This window comes from Aedes albopictus, unplaced genomic scaffold, assembly GCF_035046485.1.
Source record: "Aedes albopictus strain Foshan unplaced genomic scaffold, AalbF5 HiC_scaffold_102, whole genome shotgun sequence".
NCBI classification, from domain to species: domain Eukaryota; kingdom Metazoa; phylum Arthropoda; class Insecta; order Diptera; family Culicidae; genus Aedes; species Aedes albopictus.
In genome coordinates, this window is record NW_026916394.1 from 36206 (window position 1) to 51311 (window position 15106).

General features: G+C 38.8%; 2 protein-coding genes across 3 annotated transcripts in view; one reads left to right on the top strand and one right to left on the bottom strand.

Annotated features, from left to right (window-relative positions):
- Positions 1–11276, top strand: part of LOC109416838 (atrial natriuretic peptide receptor 1) — a gene marked incomplete at its 5' end in the record, with an annotated part of 44061 nt that extends 32785 nt beyond the window's left edge. The window contains 6 exon segments of the mRNA XM_062843189.1: positions 22–177; positions 1173–1347; positions 1435–1584; positions 1684–1876; positions 10352–10526; positions 10598–11276. Of these exon segments, the coding sequence (XP_062699173.1) occupies positions 22–177; positions 1173–1347; positions 1435–1584; positions 1684–1876; positions 10352–10526; positions 10598–11148 (1400 nt within the window).
- Positions 6–1109, bottom strand: LOC109416840 (uncharacterized). Of its 2 annotated transcripts, none has more exons than XM_062843190.1 (3): positions 471–1105; positions 217–414; positions 6–145 (listed from the first exon to the last, which is right to left on the bottom strand). In XM_062843190.1, exons 1-3 carry the CDS (start codon positions 895–897, stop codon positions 129–131), a joined length of 642 nt encoding a protein of 213 aa, XP_062699174.1. In that variant the 5' UTR covers positions 898–1105; the 3' UTR covers positions 6–128. The 2 variants fall into 2 exon arrangements, with proteins under 2 accessions (XP_062699174.1, XP_019546480.3); XM_019690935.3 differs by having other exon boundaries at positions 13–145; positions 211–414; positions 471–1109.
- Positions 11277–15106: the final 3830 nt, after the last annotated feature.

The window sequence follows — 15106 nt, forward strand, 5'->3', positions numbered from 1 at the left end:
TTCACTTTACTCCCCACTCAGAGCTGCTGTGGACCGCTCCGGAGCTCCTTCGGGATCCTCACCACGACCCGGCCGGGACACCGAAGGGTGACGTCTACTCCTTCGGGATCATCGTGCACGAGATCGTATCAAGACAGGGGCCGTTCTACATCGGAGACGATGATAAGTCCCCAAAAGGTAAGTTTTGTTCGGTGGATAATAGTTACTTACACTTACGCTTACGAAAGGGGAACATCAACAGCGGACAGCAGGGAGTTTCCGGTTCATCTTGATCCCGGGGCAGTTTTAGGGGTTCTTGGTTTTCTAACTCTTGTAACCATTGTAGCCGAGGTTGGCGCCAAGGGTTTTCGACATTTATTGAGGGTGTATGTTTCTTTACCGATTCTTCGAACGCTTCTTCCCAGTTTAGGGGAGCTAGAATGAATGAAGGGGTAAACTTATGGAACTTTACTCAATATGGGTCAACCTACCATAAACTTTAATAATTTTGATACGCCTAGGAGCAGTCTGGCGTCTTCGTTTGTACTCAATCAGTGCGTCCTTGAAATAGAGCTTTCTCCTCTCCGTCAGAATCATAGAGCTTTGAGGGCGCGCAAAAGAAGTCTGCATACTTGTTCCCGGATGGGATTCGTCTGACCCTCGCTCCACTCTCCGGTATGATAGTTTACTACTTGTTGACGCTTTACTGCTCACCGGTTGGATGATTGACTGGCGCTCCCGCCTGATATTATCCAAGCATACCGAAAAATTAGATCTTTGCGGTGGCTCGTACAGTTTGTAACGAGATTTGGATATTACGACACGTTTCGGCGCCTGCCGATCCGTCGTCAAGTTTACGTCATCCTTGTACAGAACCGTTCTCTTTCGACGTTCCTCCGCCCCGTCATCGCGAGGCATTTCTTGAATTTTCTACATCAACAAAACATCACACTGTAAATTTTGACACCCGTTTCCAGAACAAATGATTGGCATGCAAGACACGTGCTACTACGATTGGGCAGGAGGGGTGAGACTAGAACCCTTCTGATAGAGTGGCTAAAATACCCTCATACCCAAGGTGTGTGGAAGGAAGCTGACAGGATCTGACATATTGGATTACCTCCCTTTTACTTACCTTGCCCATACCTAAGTTTCCAACCATTTATTTGCAAAAAAAACTCCTCTCTTTGCAGAAATTATAAAACTAGTCATAAATGGACCTGACGGATACAATCCCCCCTTCAGACCCAAAGTAGACGAAACCTCCTACGAGGACGTCAACAACATCATGGTCAAATGCTGGTCAGAAGACCCGATGGAACGGCCAGATTTCAACCTGCTGAAAACAATTATTAGGAAAATCAACAAGTAAGTTCCACCCTGGCTCGCACTAAAGTTCAAACGCTCTTCATCATATCACTAATTCAATTTTGTTCTCCCTTTTGCACGCTCCAGAGAAAACGAATCTGGTAATATATTAGATAATTTATTACAACGTATGGAGCAGTATGCAAATAACCTAGAGGCACTAGTGGAGGAGCGCACGCAAGACTACTTTGAAGAGAAGCGCAAATGTGAAGAGCTCCTGTACCAGCTGCTGCCGAAGTAAGTAAACTCCAGCCAGGAAAGCAATTTCGGCATGCCATTGTACTACTCAACCCAATCTAATAATTTACCTCCTTACTTTCTCTCTTAACCGACCAGGTCAGTCGCAGCGCAGCTGATAATGGGCAAATCTGTGATAGCCGAAACCTATGATCAAGTAACTATTTATTTTAGTGATATTGTTGGTTTTACGTCCATTTCCGCTCAAAGCACCCCGATGCAGGTGGTGGACCTGCTCAACGATCTCTACACCTGTTTCGATTCCATCGTGGAAAACTTTGACGTCTACAAAGTAAGTGTTCAGAAATATGTCCAAAAGTTATTTCAGAAATTCCATTAACTATTTATTCTGAAATTTCTCGAAGAATTCCTTTAGTAAATCTTTCCGGAATCCCGAGTTTTTTTTCAGAAAATCTAACAAAAAACTTCTTCATAGGTTTATTCGCAGGAAATGTTTCAGAAAATATTTCAGATTCAGAAAATGTCATGAGATTTCCTTCACTGAATTTAAAAAAAAAAACTTCTAAAAATTTATTAGAATTTTTATGGAATGCTTCGAAATTCCTCCAAAAATTTCGCATATAATTCTTTTGAAAAATCTTGCATGGATTGCTTCAGAAATACCTAACAGAATTTCTCCAGGTTTTTTTTCAGAAATTCGTTCACGCTTTCCTTTAAAAATTCATCTAGATATTTCTTCAGAATTTTATCCAGAAATTCATCCAGAAGAGTATCTAAAAACCTTCCCATTGATTTCTTTAATTTCACAGAAATCTTCCATGGAATCCCGAAGAATTTCATCCAGAGATTCTTACAGAAAATCTCTCAGGATTTTTTTTTTTCAGAAACTTCTCTACAAATTAAAAAAAAGTGATTCTTTCAAAAAAAAATCCCAGTGATTATTTCACAATTTTTTGAGAATAAATTCATAAAAAAAATCTTTGGAAATATATTTGAGAGAACTTCACACAGATTTCTCCAGGAGTTTCTCCAAGGATTCCATTACTACATCCCTCATAGATTCCTTAAAAAGACACTACACCGTCTTCAACCAGAGGTTGTACTGACTGAACAAGCACTAACATATGACAACACACAACACACATAACACCCAGTGGCCCAGTGGAGAATTTCCCGTTTGACGAAAAGTTTTCCCCGACTGTCAGTGGGAATCGAACCCACATTCCGAGGCTTATGTGAAACGCCTAAATGACTGATGCCTCTAGCCGCACGATCACGAAGCCAACAATGATCTGCAGAGATTCTTACAGGAATCACTTCAGTGATTCTTTAAGAGATACTTTTAAAAAATCTTCCATGAATTCAATCGGATTGTTTGTTTCAGCGATTTCTCAAAGAATATCTTTACCACTATAGAGATTCTGGCTTTCTCAGTCCAGGGAAACCAAACGAATAAATTTGTATTGCCCGACGTTTCGGCCTCATTTATTTGGCCTTTTTCAAGGATAAAAACAAACAAACTATAGACAGTTTTACCGTTGAAAAAGGCCAATTAAATAAGGTCGAACCGTCGGGCAGTGCAAATTTAATCGTTTGGATTCCCTAGACTGAGAAAACCAGAATCTCCGTAGCATACCATTTCCAGTAAAAACCCTGTAGCAAATTTTCTTTAGAACTATCCCATATTTTTTTCGTAGTATTTTTCAAAGATTCCTCCAAATATTTTACAGAAATTCCCCAAAAATGCCTCGATTGGTTCTATTGGAAAATCTTTCACGTTTTAATTCAGAAATATCTCTTGAAATTCTTGGAAAAAAAAATATTTTAAAAGTTTCTGGAAGATTCCTCAAGAAAGTTATCCAGAGATTCTGATATAAATTCCACTAGTAATATTTTGAGAAAACCCTTCAGACATTTCTTCTGATCTTCCTCTTGAGATTCCTTCAAGTATTTCACCAAGTATTTCTCTAGAAATTCCTCCATAGATTCCTTCCGAAAATCCTCCAGCAATTTCTTTAAAACAGTTAGCAAATCAAAATGCCTTTAGAAATTTCTCCAAAGTTTTCGTAATAAATACTTCCTTGATTACTTTAGAAAATCCTCAACACAGTAAAACCGCTCAGCACTAAAATGTGTAAGCCCTACTCATAAGTGCATAACTTCCAGACCACACAAAAATGCGTTAGAATTACACATTCTCAAAAACAGCTCGTACACTCGTCTAGATGTGAAATGTCGATATTTTATTTTGTTTTCCAAGGGCACTAGTAAACCTAGCTAGTTTGCTGTACAAAAATTTTTGGGAATATAACGATTTTGCGGACACAGGAGCTGATTTTGTGAATATGCAAGGGTTACACATTTTTGGTGTAGTCTGGAAAGTATGCATTTTAGTGCTGAGCGGCGTTAGCGTGAAGGATTGCTTTAAAAAAGCTTTCATAAAAATCTTCCAAAATTTCCACTTGAATTCTTTTAGAAATTCCTCTAGGGATTCTCCAGAAATTATTCAAGTAGTGACTCCAAAAAATTTTCCAAGCATTTTTTCAGAAACTTCTCCATGAATTCCCTTAGATGTTCCTTTAGGATTTTCTTCACACATAACTCCAAGGCTTTCTTAAGAAAGCCTCCAATGGATTTCTTCCTATAGAGATATGATGAAAAAATTTTTTTGATTAAAAACTGAAAGATAAAAATATATTTCCTTAAAAAATCTGCTCCCATATATCTATTTTGGCCAGGGTGCTTCTAATTTGGCCACTCTCATAAGAAATACACGTGATTGGCCAAAATAGAAACCTAACTTAAGAATATGGCCAAAACTGCGGCAGAGCTTCTATTTTGGCCGTTGCCACTTTTAATACAAAAATCAAGTATTGGCATGATTTCTGCATTTTTTTCTTCAAAATATAGATTGAAACCTTTCTTTTGACGCATTGGTTGTTTTCATAGGATTATTGGTTATTTTTAAAAAAATGATTTCCCTTAGACTGGCCAAAACATACAATTTCCACAAAATTGGTCATTACTCAGGAATGAAAAAAAACACATCTTGAAAATTTCACAGAATATAGCTTATGTAATTGTTAACCTGTTAAAAACATTTCATTAAATTCTAAGAACCTTCGTACCAATTTGTACGATAATTTAAAAAATCTTTCTCCTTGTACTTGTTCAGGGACTTTTAGGAATTCTTTTATAGATTAATATTTTTCCCGATATTTCCCGATATTTCTGAAATGAACTTCTCTTAGGATTTCTCCAGGCAGTCCTGATGGGGTTACACTAGAAATTTCTGTAGCGATTCTTCCAGTAATTCCTCCTTTTTACTATGATACTTCTTGGAATTTTTCTAGGGATTCCTCTAGAAATATCTATGGGGATTCCTTCAGGAATTTCTGGTGAGATTATTCATCAAGTCAATCTTTCTGGGATCCTTCCGGTGATTCTTCCATGAATTCTTTCAGACATATTATCCAGGGATTCCTCGAGAAATTACTCATGAGATTTCTCCAAGAGCTCCTATTTGCCTTCCCCGGGATTTCTAGCTGTGATTTAGCAAGCAACTTCTGCTGCGATTCTTCCAGTAATTTCTCCTAGAACCCCTTCAGAAATTCTAACTGTAGTGCCTTCAGGAATTCTACTAGGGATTCCTCTGGAGATTTCTTCAAGCATTCTTGCTGGGATTCTTCCGGGCAATCCTCCTGGGATTTTTTAATGGATTTTTCAGTGATTCTTCCAGGGACTATTTCAAAGATTTATTCAGGATTTCCTCCTGAGATTTCACCCAGGTGTTCTTCCAGAAATTCCTCTGCTCCAGCTAGGATACCTGAAGCAATTCCTATTAGGACTAGCCTAGAAATTCTAACTGTGGTACTTCCGGGAATACTTCTAGGGATTTCTCCTGGCATACTTATTTGCTGCAATACTTACGGGAAATCTTCCTGAGACTCCTCCAGAAATGCCTCCTGTGATTCCATCAGGGACTCCTCCATGAATTCCTCCAGAATTCCTCTACCGATTCTTCCTAGGAGAACTGTAGGTATTCCTCCAGGTATTTATGCAAGGAATTTCTCTTCGGTTTCCCCCGGCATGCTTGACGGGGTTTCTCTAATAATTCATGTAAAGATTCTTCCAACAATTCTTATTAGCATTTCTCTAGTAATTCCTTCTATAAAACCTCCAAGAAATCTAAAAATTCCTCCAGAAATTCCTTTAAAACCATTCAATTATACTTATACTTTAAAACCATGGATTATACTAGAAGTTCCTCCAGTAATTCCTCCAGGAATATCTTCAGAAATTTTATCCAGGAATTCTATCTGGTATCCGTCAAGCAATTGCAACTGTGGTTCTACCAGCATTTCCACCTAGGACTCCTCAAGAAATTCTTATTGTTATACCTTCAGTAGTTCTTCTAGGAATTTCTCTAGAGATTTCTTTAGGATTTTTTGCTGGAATTATTCATGGCAACAGAGATGGCATGCTCCTCAGTGCCAGTGTGAGCGCAATTGTGCGTGGTTTTAATATGAAAATGAGCTGCACTTTGCACATTTTCAATGTGGAATGTCATCCCTGCATGACAATATTTAGGACATTATTCCAGAAGTTCCTCTTATAACGTTCTTTCGCGAAAAAAACGCGACTTAACGACGGGGACATCATGGCCTCGGATGTTGTGATCCGGCCCCAGCAGTTCCCTCGGAGATTCTACCCAGGGATTCCTCCAGTAATTTCTTATGTGATTCCTCCAGAAGCTCCTCGTGACCTTCCTCCAGAAATTCCAGCAGGGACGCTTCAAGCAATTCTTCCTGTGGTTTTTCCTGATATTCTCGCTAAGCCTCCTCGAAAAATTCTAACTGTGATACCTCAAAAACTCTGCTAGGGATTTTTGTTTCTCCTTACTTTTTTGCTGGGATCCTTCTAGGCAATCTTCTTGGAATTCTGCAGAAATTCCTTCAGTTGTTCTTCCAGAGATTTCTCCAAGGACTCATCCGGGAAGTCCTCCAGAGATATTATCCAAAGATTCCTCCACAAATTCCTCATGGAATTGCCGCAGGAACTCTTCTTGGCCTTCATCCAAGCATTCCTCAAACAACTCTGCTTGCGGTTCTTCCAGCAATTCCTCCAGGTATTCTAACTATTGTACCTCCAGGAATTAATTTAGTGATTGCTTTCGGAATTAATCCTGGCATTCTTGCTAGAATTTTTCCGGAAAATCTTCCAGAGATTCTTTCAAACAATTCCTCCTGCAATTCCTTCAGGGCCTTTTCTGTGGATTCCTTCAGAATACCTCTACCGGTTCTTCCAGGGACTTCTTGAGGTATTCCTCCAGGTATTTCTTCTAGGGATTTTTTACTGGATTCCTCCAGGCATTCCTAATTGGATTTCTCTAGAAATTCCCGGATTTGTCCTAAGAATTTCTCCTGGGTTTCCTTCAAAAACTCTTGCTGGGATGATTCAAGGCAATCTTTCTAGGATTGTTCCAGAAGTTCCTTCGATGTTTCCTTCAGGATTCTTATAGAAATTTTTATTCTAGGAGTTTTCCGAAAATTGCTAATGGGATTCCTCCAGGAACTCTTCCAGGAGCTCATGCTGGGATTCCACAAACGATGCTTCCATAAATTCCTATGGAGATTCTTCCAGGTATTTTTCTAAAGACTCATCCGGAAATTCCTCTAGAGATTTTATCCATCGATCACTCTAGACGTTTCTAAAGAAATTTTCCCAGGAACTCCTCTTGGCTTGCCACCAGAAATCCCTGCTGAATAAACCCCAACATAAATCTCGAGAGGAATCCCTAAAAGAATGTCCGGAAATAGCAAATTTCTAGTGAAATCTCATCAGGACTGCCTGGAGGAATCCTAAAAGAAGTTCCTTGAATATATACCAGGAGGACATGCCTAGAAAAATCCCTGGAGGAATAGGTGGAAGTATTCTGAAGAAATCCAGGAGTAGTAGAAGGAATCGCAGGAGAAGTTTATTGAAGGAATCCTAAGAAGATTGCCCGAAAGAACCCAGCAAGAATGCCAGGAGGAATTCCACGAGGAATCCCTAGAAGATTTCATGGACGTACAATATTTAGCGTTGTTGGAGGAGTCCTAGGAGGAATTGCTGGAAGAACCGCTGCAGATATTGCTTGAAGAATCCCAGCTGGAATTCCTGGAAGTAGGCGAAATCGAGTTCCTGGAGGAATCCCATGAAGAATTTCTCTAGCAATCCCTGGTTAAAATCTCTAAATAATTTCCGGGAGATTCGCTGGAGAAACTTCTGGTATAATCCCAGAGAGATTGTCTTGAATAATCTCACCAATTCGTGAAGAAATCCCAATAGAAATCTCTAGAGGAATCTGGAATCAGGGATATCTGGTGAAACCCCACCAGAAATGTCTGAAGGAATCCTAAAAGAAGTTCATTGAAGACAAATCAGGGTGAATCCATGAAGGAATAGCTGGAGAAATCGCTGGAAGAATCAATAGAGGTGTTCCTGGAAGAATCCACAAAAAAAATCTCTGAATAAATACCAGGAGGAAGTATTTCGGATATCACAAAAAAAGCTCAGAATGATGTATCTTGGAAAACCACGAATTTTGAGATGTAGCATGATGGTATTAGTAGGTCGGCTTCAGAGGCACGTTCTCCTTTAATTGGGAAATTTGTGCCATCAAAGACCATGATTACATTACGTTTACATTCAAGAAAAAAAATGGATCCCGGAACCATCGGACCGGTTTCCGGGAAATTCGTGTATCGGGTCCAAAATGGCCAATCATATTACAGATAATGTAAAACTACCTCAGAATAGGGTAGGTAATCATGAATTGAACCAAAATGCGGTTTTCTGAAGCATCGGGAATTTTGACTGATTTTTTCACCCACATGGAAATAATTTACTACGGTGAAGTCTCAGGTATATGAAAGACACAGGTATTAGCTTTTCGTAAAGTGGTAAAAAGTTTACATTTGCACCACATTTCATTGAAAAATTCAATTATTTGTCAATAATGATTTTAATCTTAATTTGAACCATCGTAATCATAATTTGAACCAATTTTAATCTAGATTTGAACTATTGGCGGCAGCAGCTCGAGCAATTCCCACAACAGCCAATTTCATGCTAAACAACCCAAAATCACATGGATCTGCTAATTATCATAACTATGTTTCATTAGGCAGTGGAATTTCAACTCAGAATGTTCGGAATTCTTCAGAAATTTGGAAACAAAATTTGGAATTTTTCATCTTCCAAGAGTAAACAAAGCAGCCACTAGCGCAGTCTGCAGGCCAACACTAGAAGCTCGCCCCCTCTCACTAGTTCAAATCTAGATTACAAATGGTTCAAATCAAGATAAGATTCTCCAAGTAATAATTACGTATATTTGATAATTTTATGACAAATAATGTGAAATATTATTCGGTTAGTCGATTCTACGATGAATTTGCTTTCAATTAACGTATTCACTTATTGCGTGTGATACAATGCGTGAGCTGTACGAGTGCACCGAAAATGTGCTTCCTCTGGGGGGAAATGGGTGAAATCGCAGTGATTTTTCAATTTCTCATTTTCAATGAAAAAATCGCTTCATTCAATGCTTTTAAAGCCAATTCTACCAGGTTATATTACGAGAATCCATTTACCAATCTTTTAGGGACAAGATTTGCCCAAAAAGTGTATCATTTTAATGAATTTAGAAATGGTTCAAATTAAGATTACAATTTGACTAGTTCAAAGCTTGATTTCTTACCCTAGTGTATTTCGAAAACCGCGATGTTTGAAATGTTGCATGACAGTATTGAACCACTTTCAAAACTTGGTCCCGGAACTGGATTCCGTAAAATCTGTAAACAGATTCCAAAATGACCAAATGTTTTCTAAGTGACCAATCTTCGTGATAATATGCAATAATGTATCTTGAAAAGTCACAAAGATTGAGGTGCCGCACGAAAATTCACTCCAATATGGCCAATTCAAATGACTTATATTGATTCCGGAATAACTCCGGAATCAGGTGGCTTTCCATTAATCGCTGGAAAATCCCTTGGCAACGGACAAAATTATTGAGACAAGTAAAATTTAAACTTTAAAAAAAATGCACAATAAGCTACAACTTGTCGTAAAGTGCATAAAATATGTAAAGTTTTCACTGTTAGTTGATCATAGTGTTTGCTCTTTCACTGAGAGATAAGTGGACTGATATGACAGGCACTATCTCTTCGAAACAATTCTGTCACGGTCGCCATGTAGTTATAAATATTTAGACATTCTGCAGGACTAATATAAAAAACGTCTGAATTAACTTCAAATAATAGAGGTAATAAACTATAGAGGAAGAATGTCGCTGGCGTCACCGCCGAAACATTTCTCGCTGAGGGGGGGGGGGATATAAGTGTAACAGCGAAAAAGTATGCAGTTTGACAGACAGGTACCCGGCATGTTTTCGGACGAGAACAAAGGGAACACCAGCGACATTCGTCCTCTATAGTTTATTACCGTCAAATGGGGTAATTTGCAACACTGTACGACTTTGAAGCAATATCATTGAAAATCTAAACATTTCAAACATACTGTAAAGCATCTCGTACACTAATTACCACGAGTAGAATACTATACAGAACTTCACTTACCAAAATACATTGCCACCTACACAGTAGGTGTGAAATACATGCTTCTTGCAAGTTACCCCATCTGTGGGGTACATTTCAGTTTCTTTACGAAACTAATTTATAAATAAAACCCAATAATAGTATATAGTTGTAATGTAATATAGTTGTTTGTAACATTATGTCTAATTATTTTCCACTATTTCCAGGTTGAAACCATAGGTGACGCTTACATGGTTGTGTCCGGATTGCCCGTTCGCAACGGAAATCTTCACGCTAGGGAAATCTCTCGGCTAGCGCTTGCACTGCTGGCCGCCGTGCATAAATTCTCAATCCGACATAGACCGAACGAGCAGCTGAAGCTGAGAATAGGTTTACATAGTGGTAAGTTTCTAGTAACGATTATTACTGTTGTTCGAAAGTGTATTAACTATCGAGAAATTGTCCATTCGCAGGTCCATGCGTAGCAGGTGTGGTAGGGCTGAAAATGCCCCGTTACTGTCTCTTTGGGGACACGGTGAATACGGCTTCCCGCATGGAGTCCAACGGAGAACCACTTAAGATTCACATCAGTCATACTACGAAAACTCTGCTGGACACATTTGGCACGTTTGAAGTGTCGGAGCGTGGACTGGTGCCAATGAAGGGCAAGGGTGAAATGCTGACCTACTGGCTGAATGGCGAGAGGACAGTTCCATTGATGCAAACGGGCTTCAAGTCGAACAAATTTCCCGATGGCATGACTCCGGAGAGTGGGCCGCTCGCCTTGTTGAACGGAGCTCCACCCACCGGAATTCTTAACAATAACAACAACAGCAACATGTACAGTCTGAACAACGCCGGCGGAGGGGGCGGTGGTCCGAACAAGAAGCTTAACAATGTCTCATACAACTTCATTAAATCGAGCAGCACCAAGAACATGCTGAACTCCAAGGGCCGACGCAGTCTTGGCGGGGAGGACACGATACGAAGTGTGACACAACCGCTGCTCACACAGATTAACTGATATTGACCATTTCATCGAAAATAGACTCCGCAGACACAACAGTATACTATACTGCTTTTCAGCATGATGTGACCACCTTCGAGATTTTGTCAGATTTTAACCAATAGAGCACAGTAAAATTTCTTCAAGTGTTTGTTTCGTGTTGCCTTCTGATTGATATTGTGAAATCCCGAGAATATATAAAAAATATCTAGTTTGTTTATCGACCGTAACTTATAAGGTGACCTGGGGTAATACGCACTCCGGGGGCAAAACACCCTCACGCTATTTCATTATATAGGGTATTGTACTATTTGGGCAGGTGTACCTATTTTGGGCACTTGCCGCTATAACTAAGTCCATTTCAAACCAATTTATTTGAATTTTTGTATAGAGCTAGATACTGCACGTGCCTAACTCTTAACAAAAATTCAAATCAAACGGTTTGAAATTGACTTAGTTATAGACGCAAGTACCCAAAATCGGTACACCTGCCCAAATGGTACAAGACCCTAAATGAAGTTTATCTCAGATGCAAGCAAACTGGACTGGGCATTGAGACGGATAAGCCCAAGAAAGACTAGATGAGTTGGTGGAAAAGCGTAAAAAACGACGGTTCTCCACATTTGCAAAGATTGTCCAATTCGAAGCCCACGAAATTATGGCGATTGCACGCTGATTGTATAGAATCAACCCATTAACCGTTATGTGTCCGACAATTTTTTTGCTTTTTTCTACACCGTGCTTTTTTAAATGGGCGCTGGGTACCCGGGTACCCTGTCGGCCACATAAGGGTTAACTACCATCCATCTCAAGCAATGGAAGGCTGCCGTAAATACACCTCGTCCATTTTCAACGTCCATGCTTGTCTAAGCGACAAAAGATTCCACCGTCAAGGCAATGAGCAAACTCAACATTTTTATATTTTTTGAAACATCTCCATGATCAGGAGAAGGGTACAAAAATGTAAAATGTCTATTTTGATTATAGTCCGGATTCGCTGGTTGGGCCACGACTGCGCCCCGATCTAGGATAGAATGCGCCACGTAGTCAGTCGATTTGAGGCCATTTTGCTGTCAAACGGAGACCAGTCGTTGATTGATTGAAATTTATATCCGTTTGCTGATCTGATCGCAGCTTTGTATTTGGTTTGGCCGTGTTGCTAGTTTGTAGGTTTGGCATGTGATACCAATATTCAAAATCATTGTGTTTTCCTATTCAAGTTTTATTGACTTAAAAATGTCAGCATTCAAATCAACCTAAAGTGTTTCTTTGTTTGAACATTGATAAATATCATTGATTTGGAGCAGATTCTATTGATGTTTTGATATATTTCATTATCAATGAAATAACCTTTCGTTTGAAATTAATTTTACTTGCAAATAATGGTATTCCAATTACAACTAATGATTTACGGTGCGAAATATGCATCCAAATTTCAATCGTTAAATCGAAAACGTTTGAAAGCTTTGAAATAAAGAAAAGTGGCAGCACTGGATATCCATCGTTGACGAAATCCGAAAAAATAACAAGGCAGGCGAATTTCTGTTGTCACATCCTATCCTAGCAACGAACGCAGATGCAATTAATGGAACATCATAACTTAAAATTGATTTCTAACGAAAGGTTCACTCATTTATAGTGAAATATATCAAAAGTTCAATTGATTTTGCACCAAATCAATGGTATTTATTAAGTTTCAGACATAGAAGCCACTTTAGGATGTCCCAAGGAACAGTTCAAAGTAGCATGCATATCGAACTATTCCTGTTTTATAACATTCGCAGCTGAACAAAACCAAATGCTGAATAATAAGCTGAAATGATGCTATTTACATTGTAAATAAGCCAAAATGCAACATTTGGCACGTATGTGAACAGCATTTTAATTATAATCCTAACAAACGTCAGCAATTTTTGTTTGTGAGATTTGCCCTTACTAGCTTTAATATAAGCTGAAGAAGAACTTTTTTCTACGTGTTAAAAAGCTGTTGTTCCACAGTTTCCGAAAGCTGATTATTGTGGTCCACATAAGTTGAACAAATGCTTTTGATGTTTAATACTTCAGCTATTGTGAGAACGTTCAATAATGGTTTAACAGTAAGCTGTATAAACGAATTTATTTGTTCGATTATCACTTTTCGATTGAACAACAGATCAAAGTGATTATAATAGAGCAGTACTGGAACGATCCTTATTATTAACGCAGACAGACGTTCTAGCTCGAACAATTTTTTTCAAATTTTCTACTAGCGACACCTAGGCAACCGATTGCCACAGTGCAGTCGCGTGCAGTTGACAGTTTGAGAAACCACGTGCTTCCAGCCGCTTACTTACCACCCAATTCACCACCCACCGAAAAATAAAATCAAAACAAACACTGTCAAAATCATTCCTACATTTGCGTCACATTCACAAAGATTTCCCAATGCGAGTGAAGTTTATCTAAATGCAGCTTTATTCAAGCAAATCTATGTAAAATAAAAGTAATAATGTGTAAAATATTTATTGATCATTCACAGCTTTGTGAAGATGTTTCACTCTCAGCGAGCAACTTACCAACTCCAGGATGACGTAGTCGGTAAAGCATGTGACGGGTGATTGGGAGACCACGAGTTCAAATCCCAAGTTGAGAAATTTTTAGAAGAGCTTGTGTGTTATAAATGCGTTTAGATGCGACAATAATAAACATGATTGGGCTATAATTGCACCTCGCACTTCAATTTGTTTATGTTTTCGCAGCAGGTTCATTTCATTTATTTAGTTAACATCAAATTCATGATAATATTTATTATAGCTGGTTATTATAGTTGAATACAAGTTTAATATGAGGCTGATATAACACAGATTACTTCCTACTGTAAAGCCTGTATCGCGCTTGTAGAAAAGATTGCTGAATAATGTAGTATATAGAAGTATAAATAAATAAGTTTCACGCTAGTTCAAGAATACCCATTAATGGGTACTTTAGTACCCATTTCGAACTAAAGTGGCTTAACCCATTTAATGGGTATTTGCCGTTTACCCATTAATGAGTATTCGCCTCGAACTTCAAAAAATGGGTATTTTTTACTCTTGATCTCATAACAGAAAATGGGTAAAAATGCCCCATTTTTTCAGAACGGATTTTGCAGTTTGAGGTTAGGTTTATTCATCTAGGTTATGTTTAGGTTCACTTGGAAAAGATAATAAAAACCAGAATTTTATTAGTTTTTGTAACACAATTGTAGGTGTATTTACGTTTACTTCAGTATAGAATTCATAATTATATTTCTGCACCGTAACATAATTCAACAGCAACAGCATCATAATCACTCGATTGATTCCGGCAAATCCACGTCGTTCGCGAATTGCTTCATTGAGAAACTTAGTCATCTGAAATGAGGAACGTGTTTGTTAAGAACAACTTGCTACAATATTTTGTCGTTATTATTTACTTACGGGTTGAAGATTTCTGCTACGCGTTGGGATGTTTCGTGCTACTTCTTGTAGATATTCGTTATTTTCATCGGTTTTTCGTTCGGTGAGAACCACAAAAACACTAATGATGAGCAAAGACTTTTCTGAAAATGGCAGCGTTATTCGGCAAACTTATACATGCGTATTATTTACCCATTGTAGGGTTGGCAGGCTGTACTTCGTAATGTGGAAAAAATACCCATTATTTGAAGTTTGTAAAACACCCATTATTTGACAGCTCAGTACTGATGCAAAAAATGGGTACTTGAGACCCATTTAATGGGTATTCTCGAACTAGCGTGTTGATTAAAACATCCAACAGCAGATTTGCTTCAGTGTATGGATAGGGACAAACTTGAATGATGGATGACGGATTCTGCAATCATCAGGCGCACAACTCGTAGCGAGGCATAACGGGAGGCTTTGAGAGAATCGTGAAGGGAGAAAAGAGAGCGAGAGAGGAATACGGCAGCAGCTCGATGTGCTCGGTGAATGAGCGCTGTAGCGTTGTAGGGCAGTTA

What these genes read in the sequence shown, in the direction of transcription:
- LOC109416840 (XM_062843190.1), bottom strand. Translation starts at nt 897, where the DNA reads ATGCCTCGCGATGACGGGGCGGAGGAACGTCGAAAGAGAACGGTTCTG. An exon ending in CAAAATTATTAAAGTTTATG is followed by an intron (nt 415 to 470) that starts GTAGGTTGACCC and finishes CATTCATTCTAG; the next exon opens with CTCCCCTAAACTGGGAAGAA.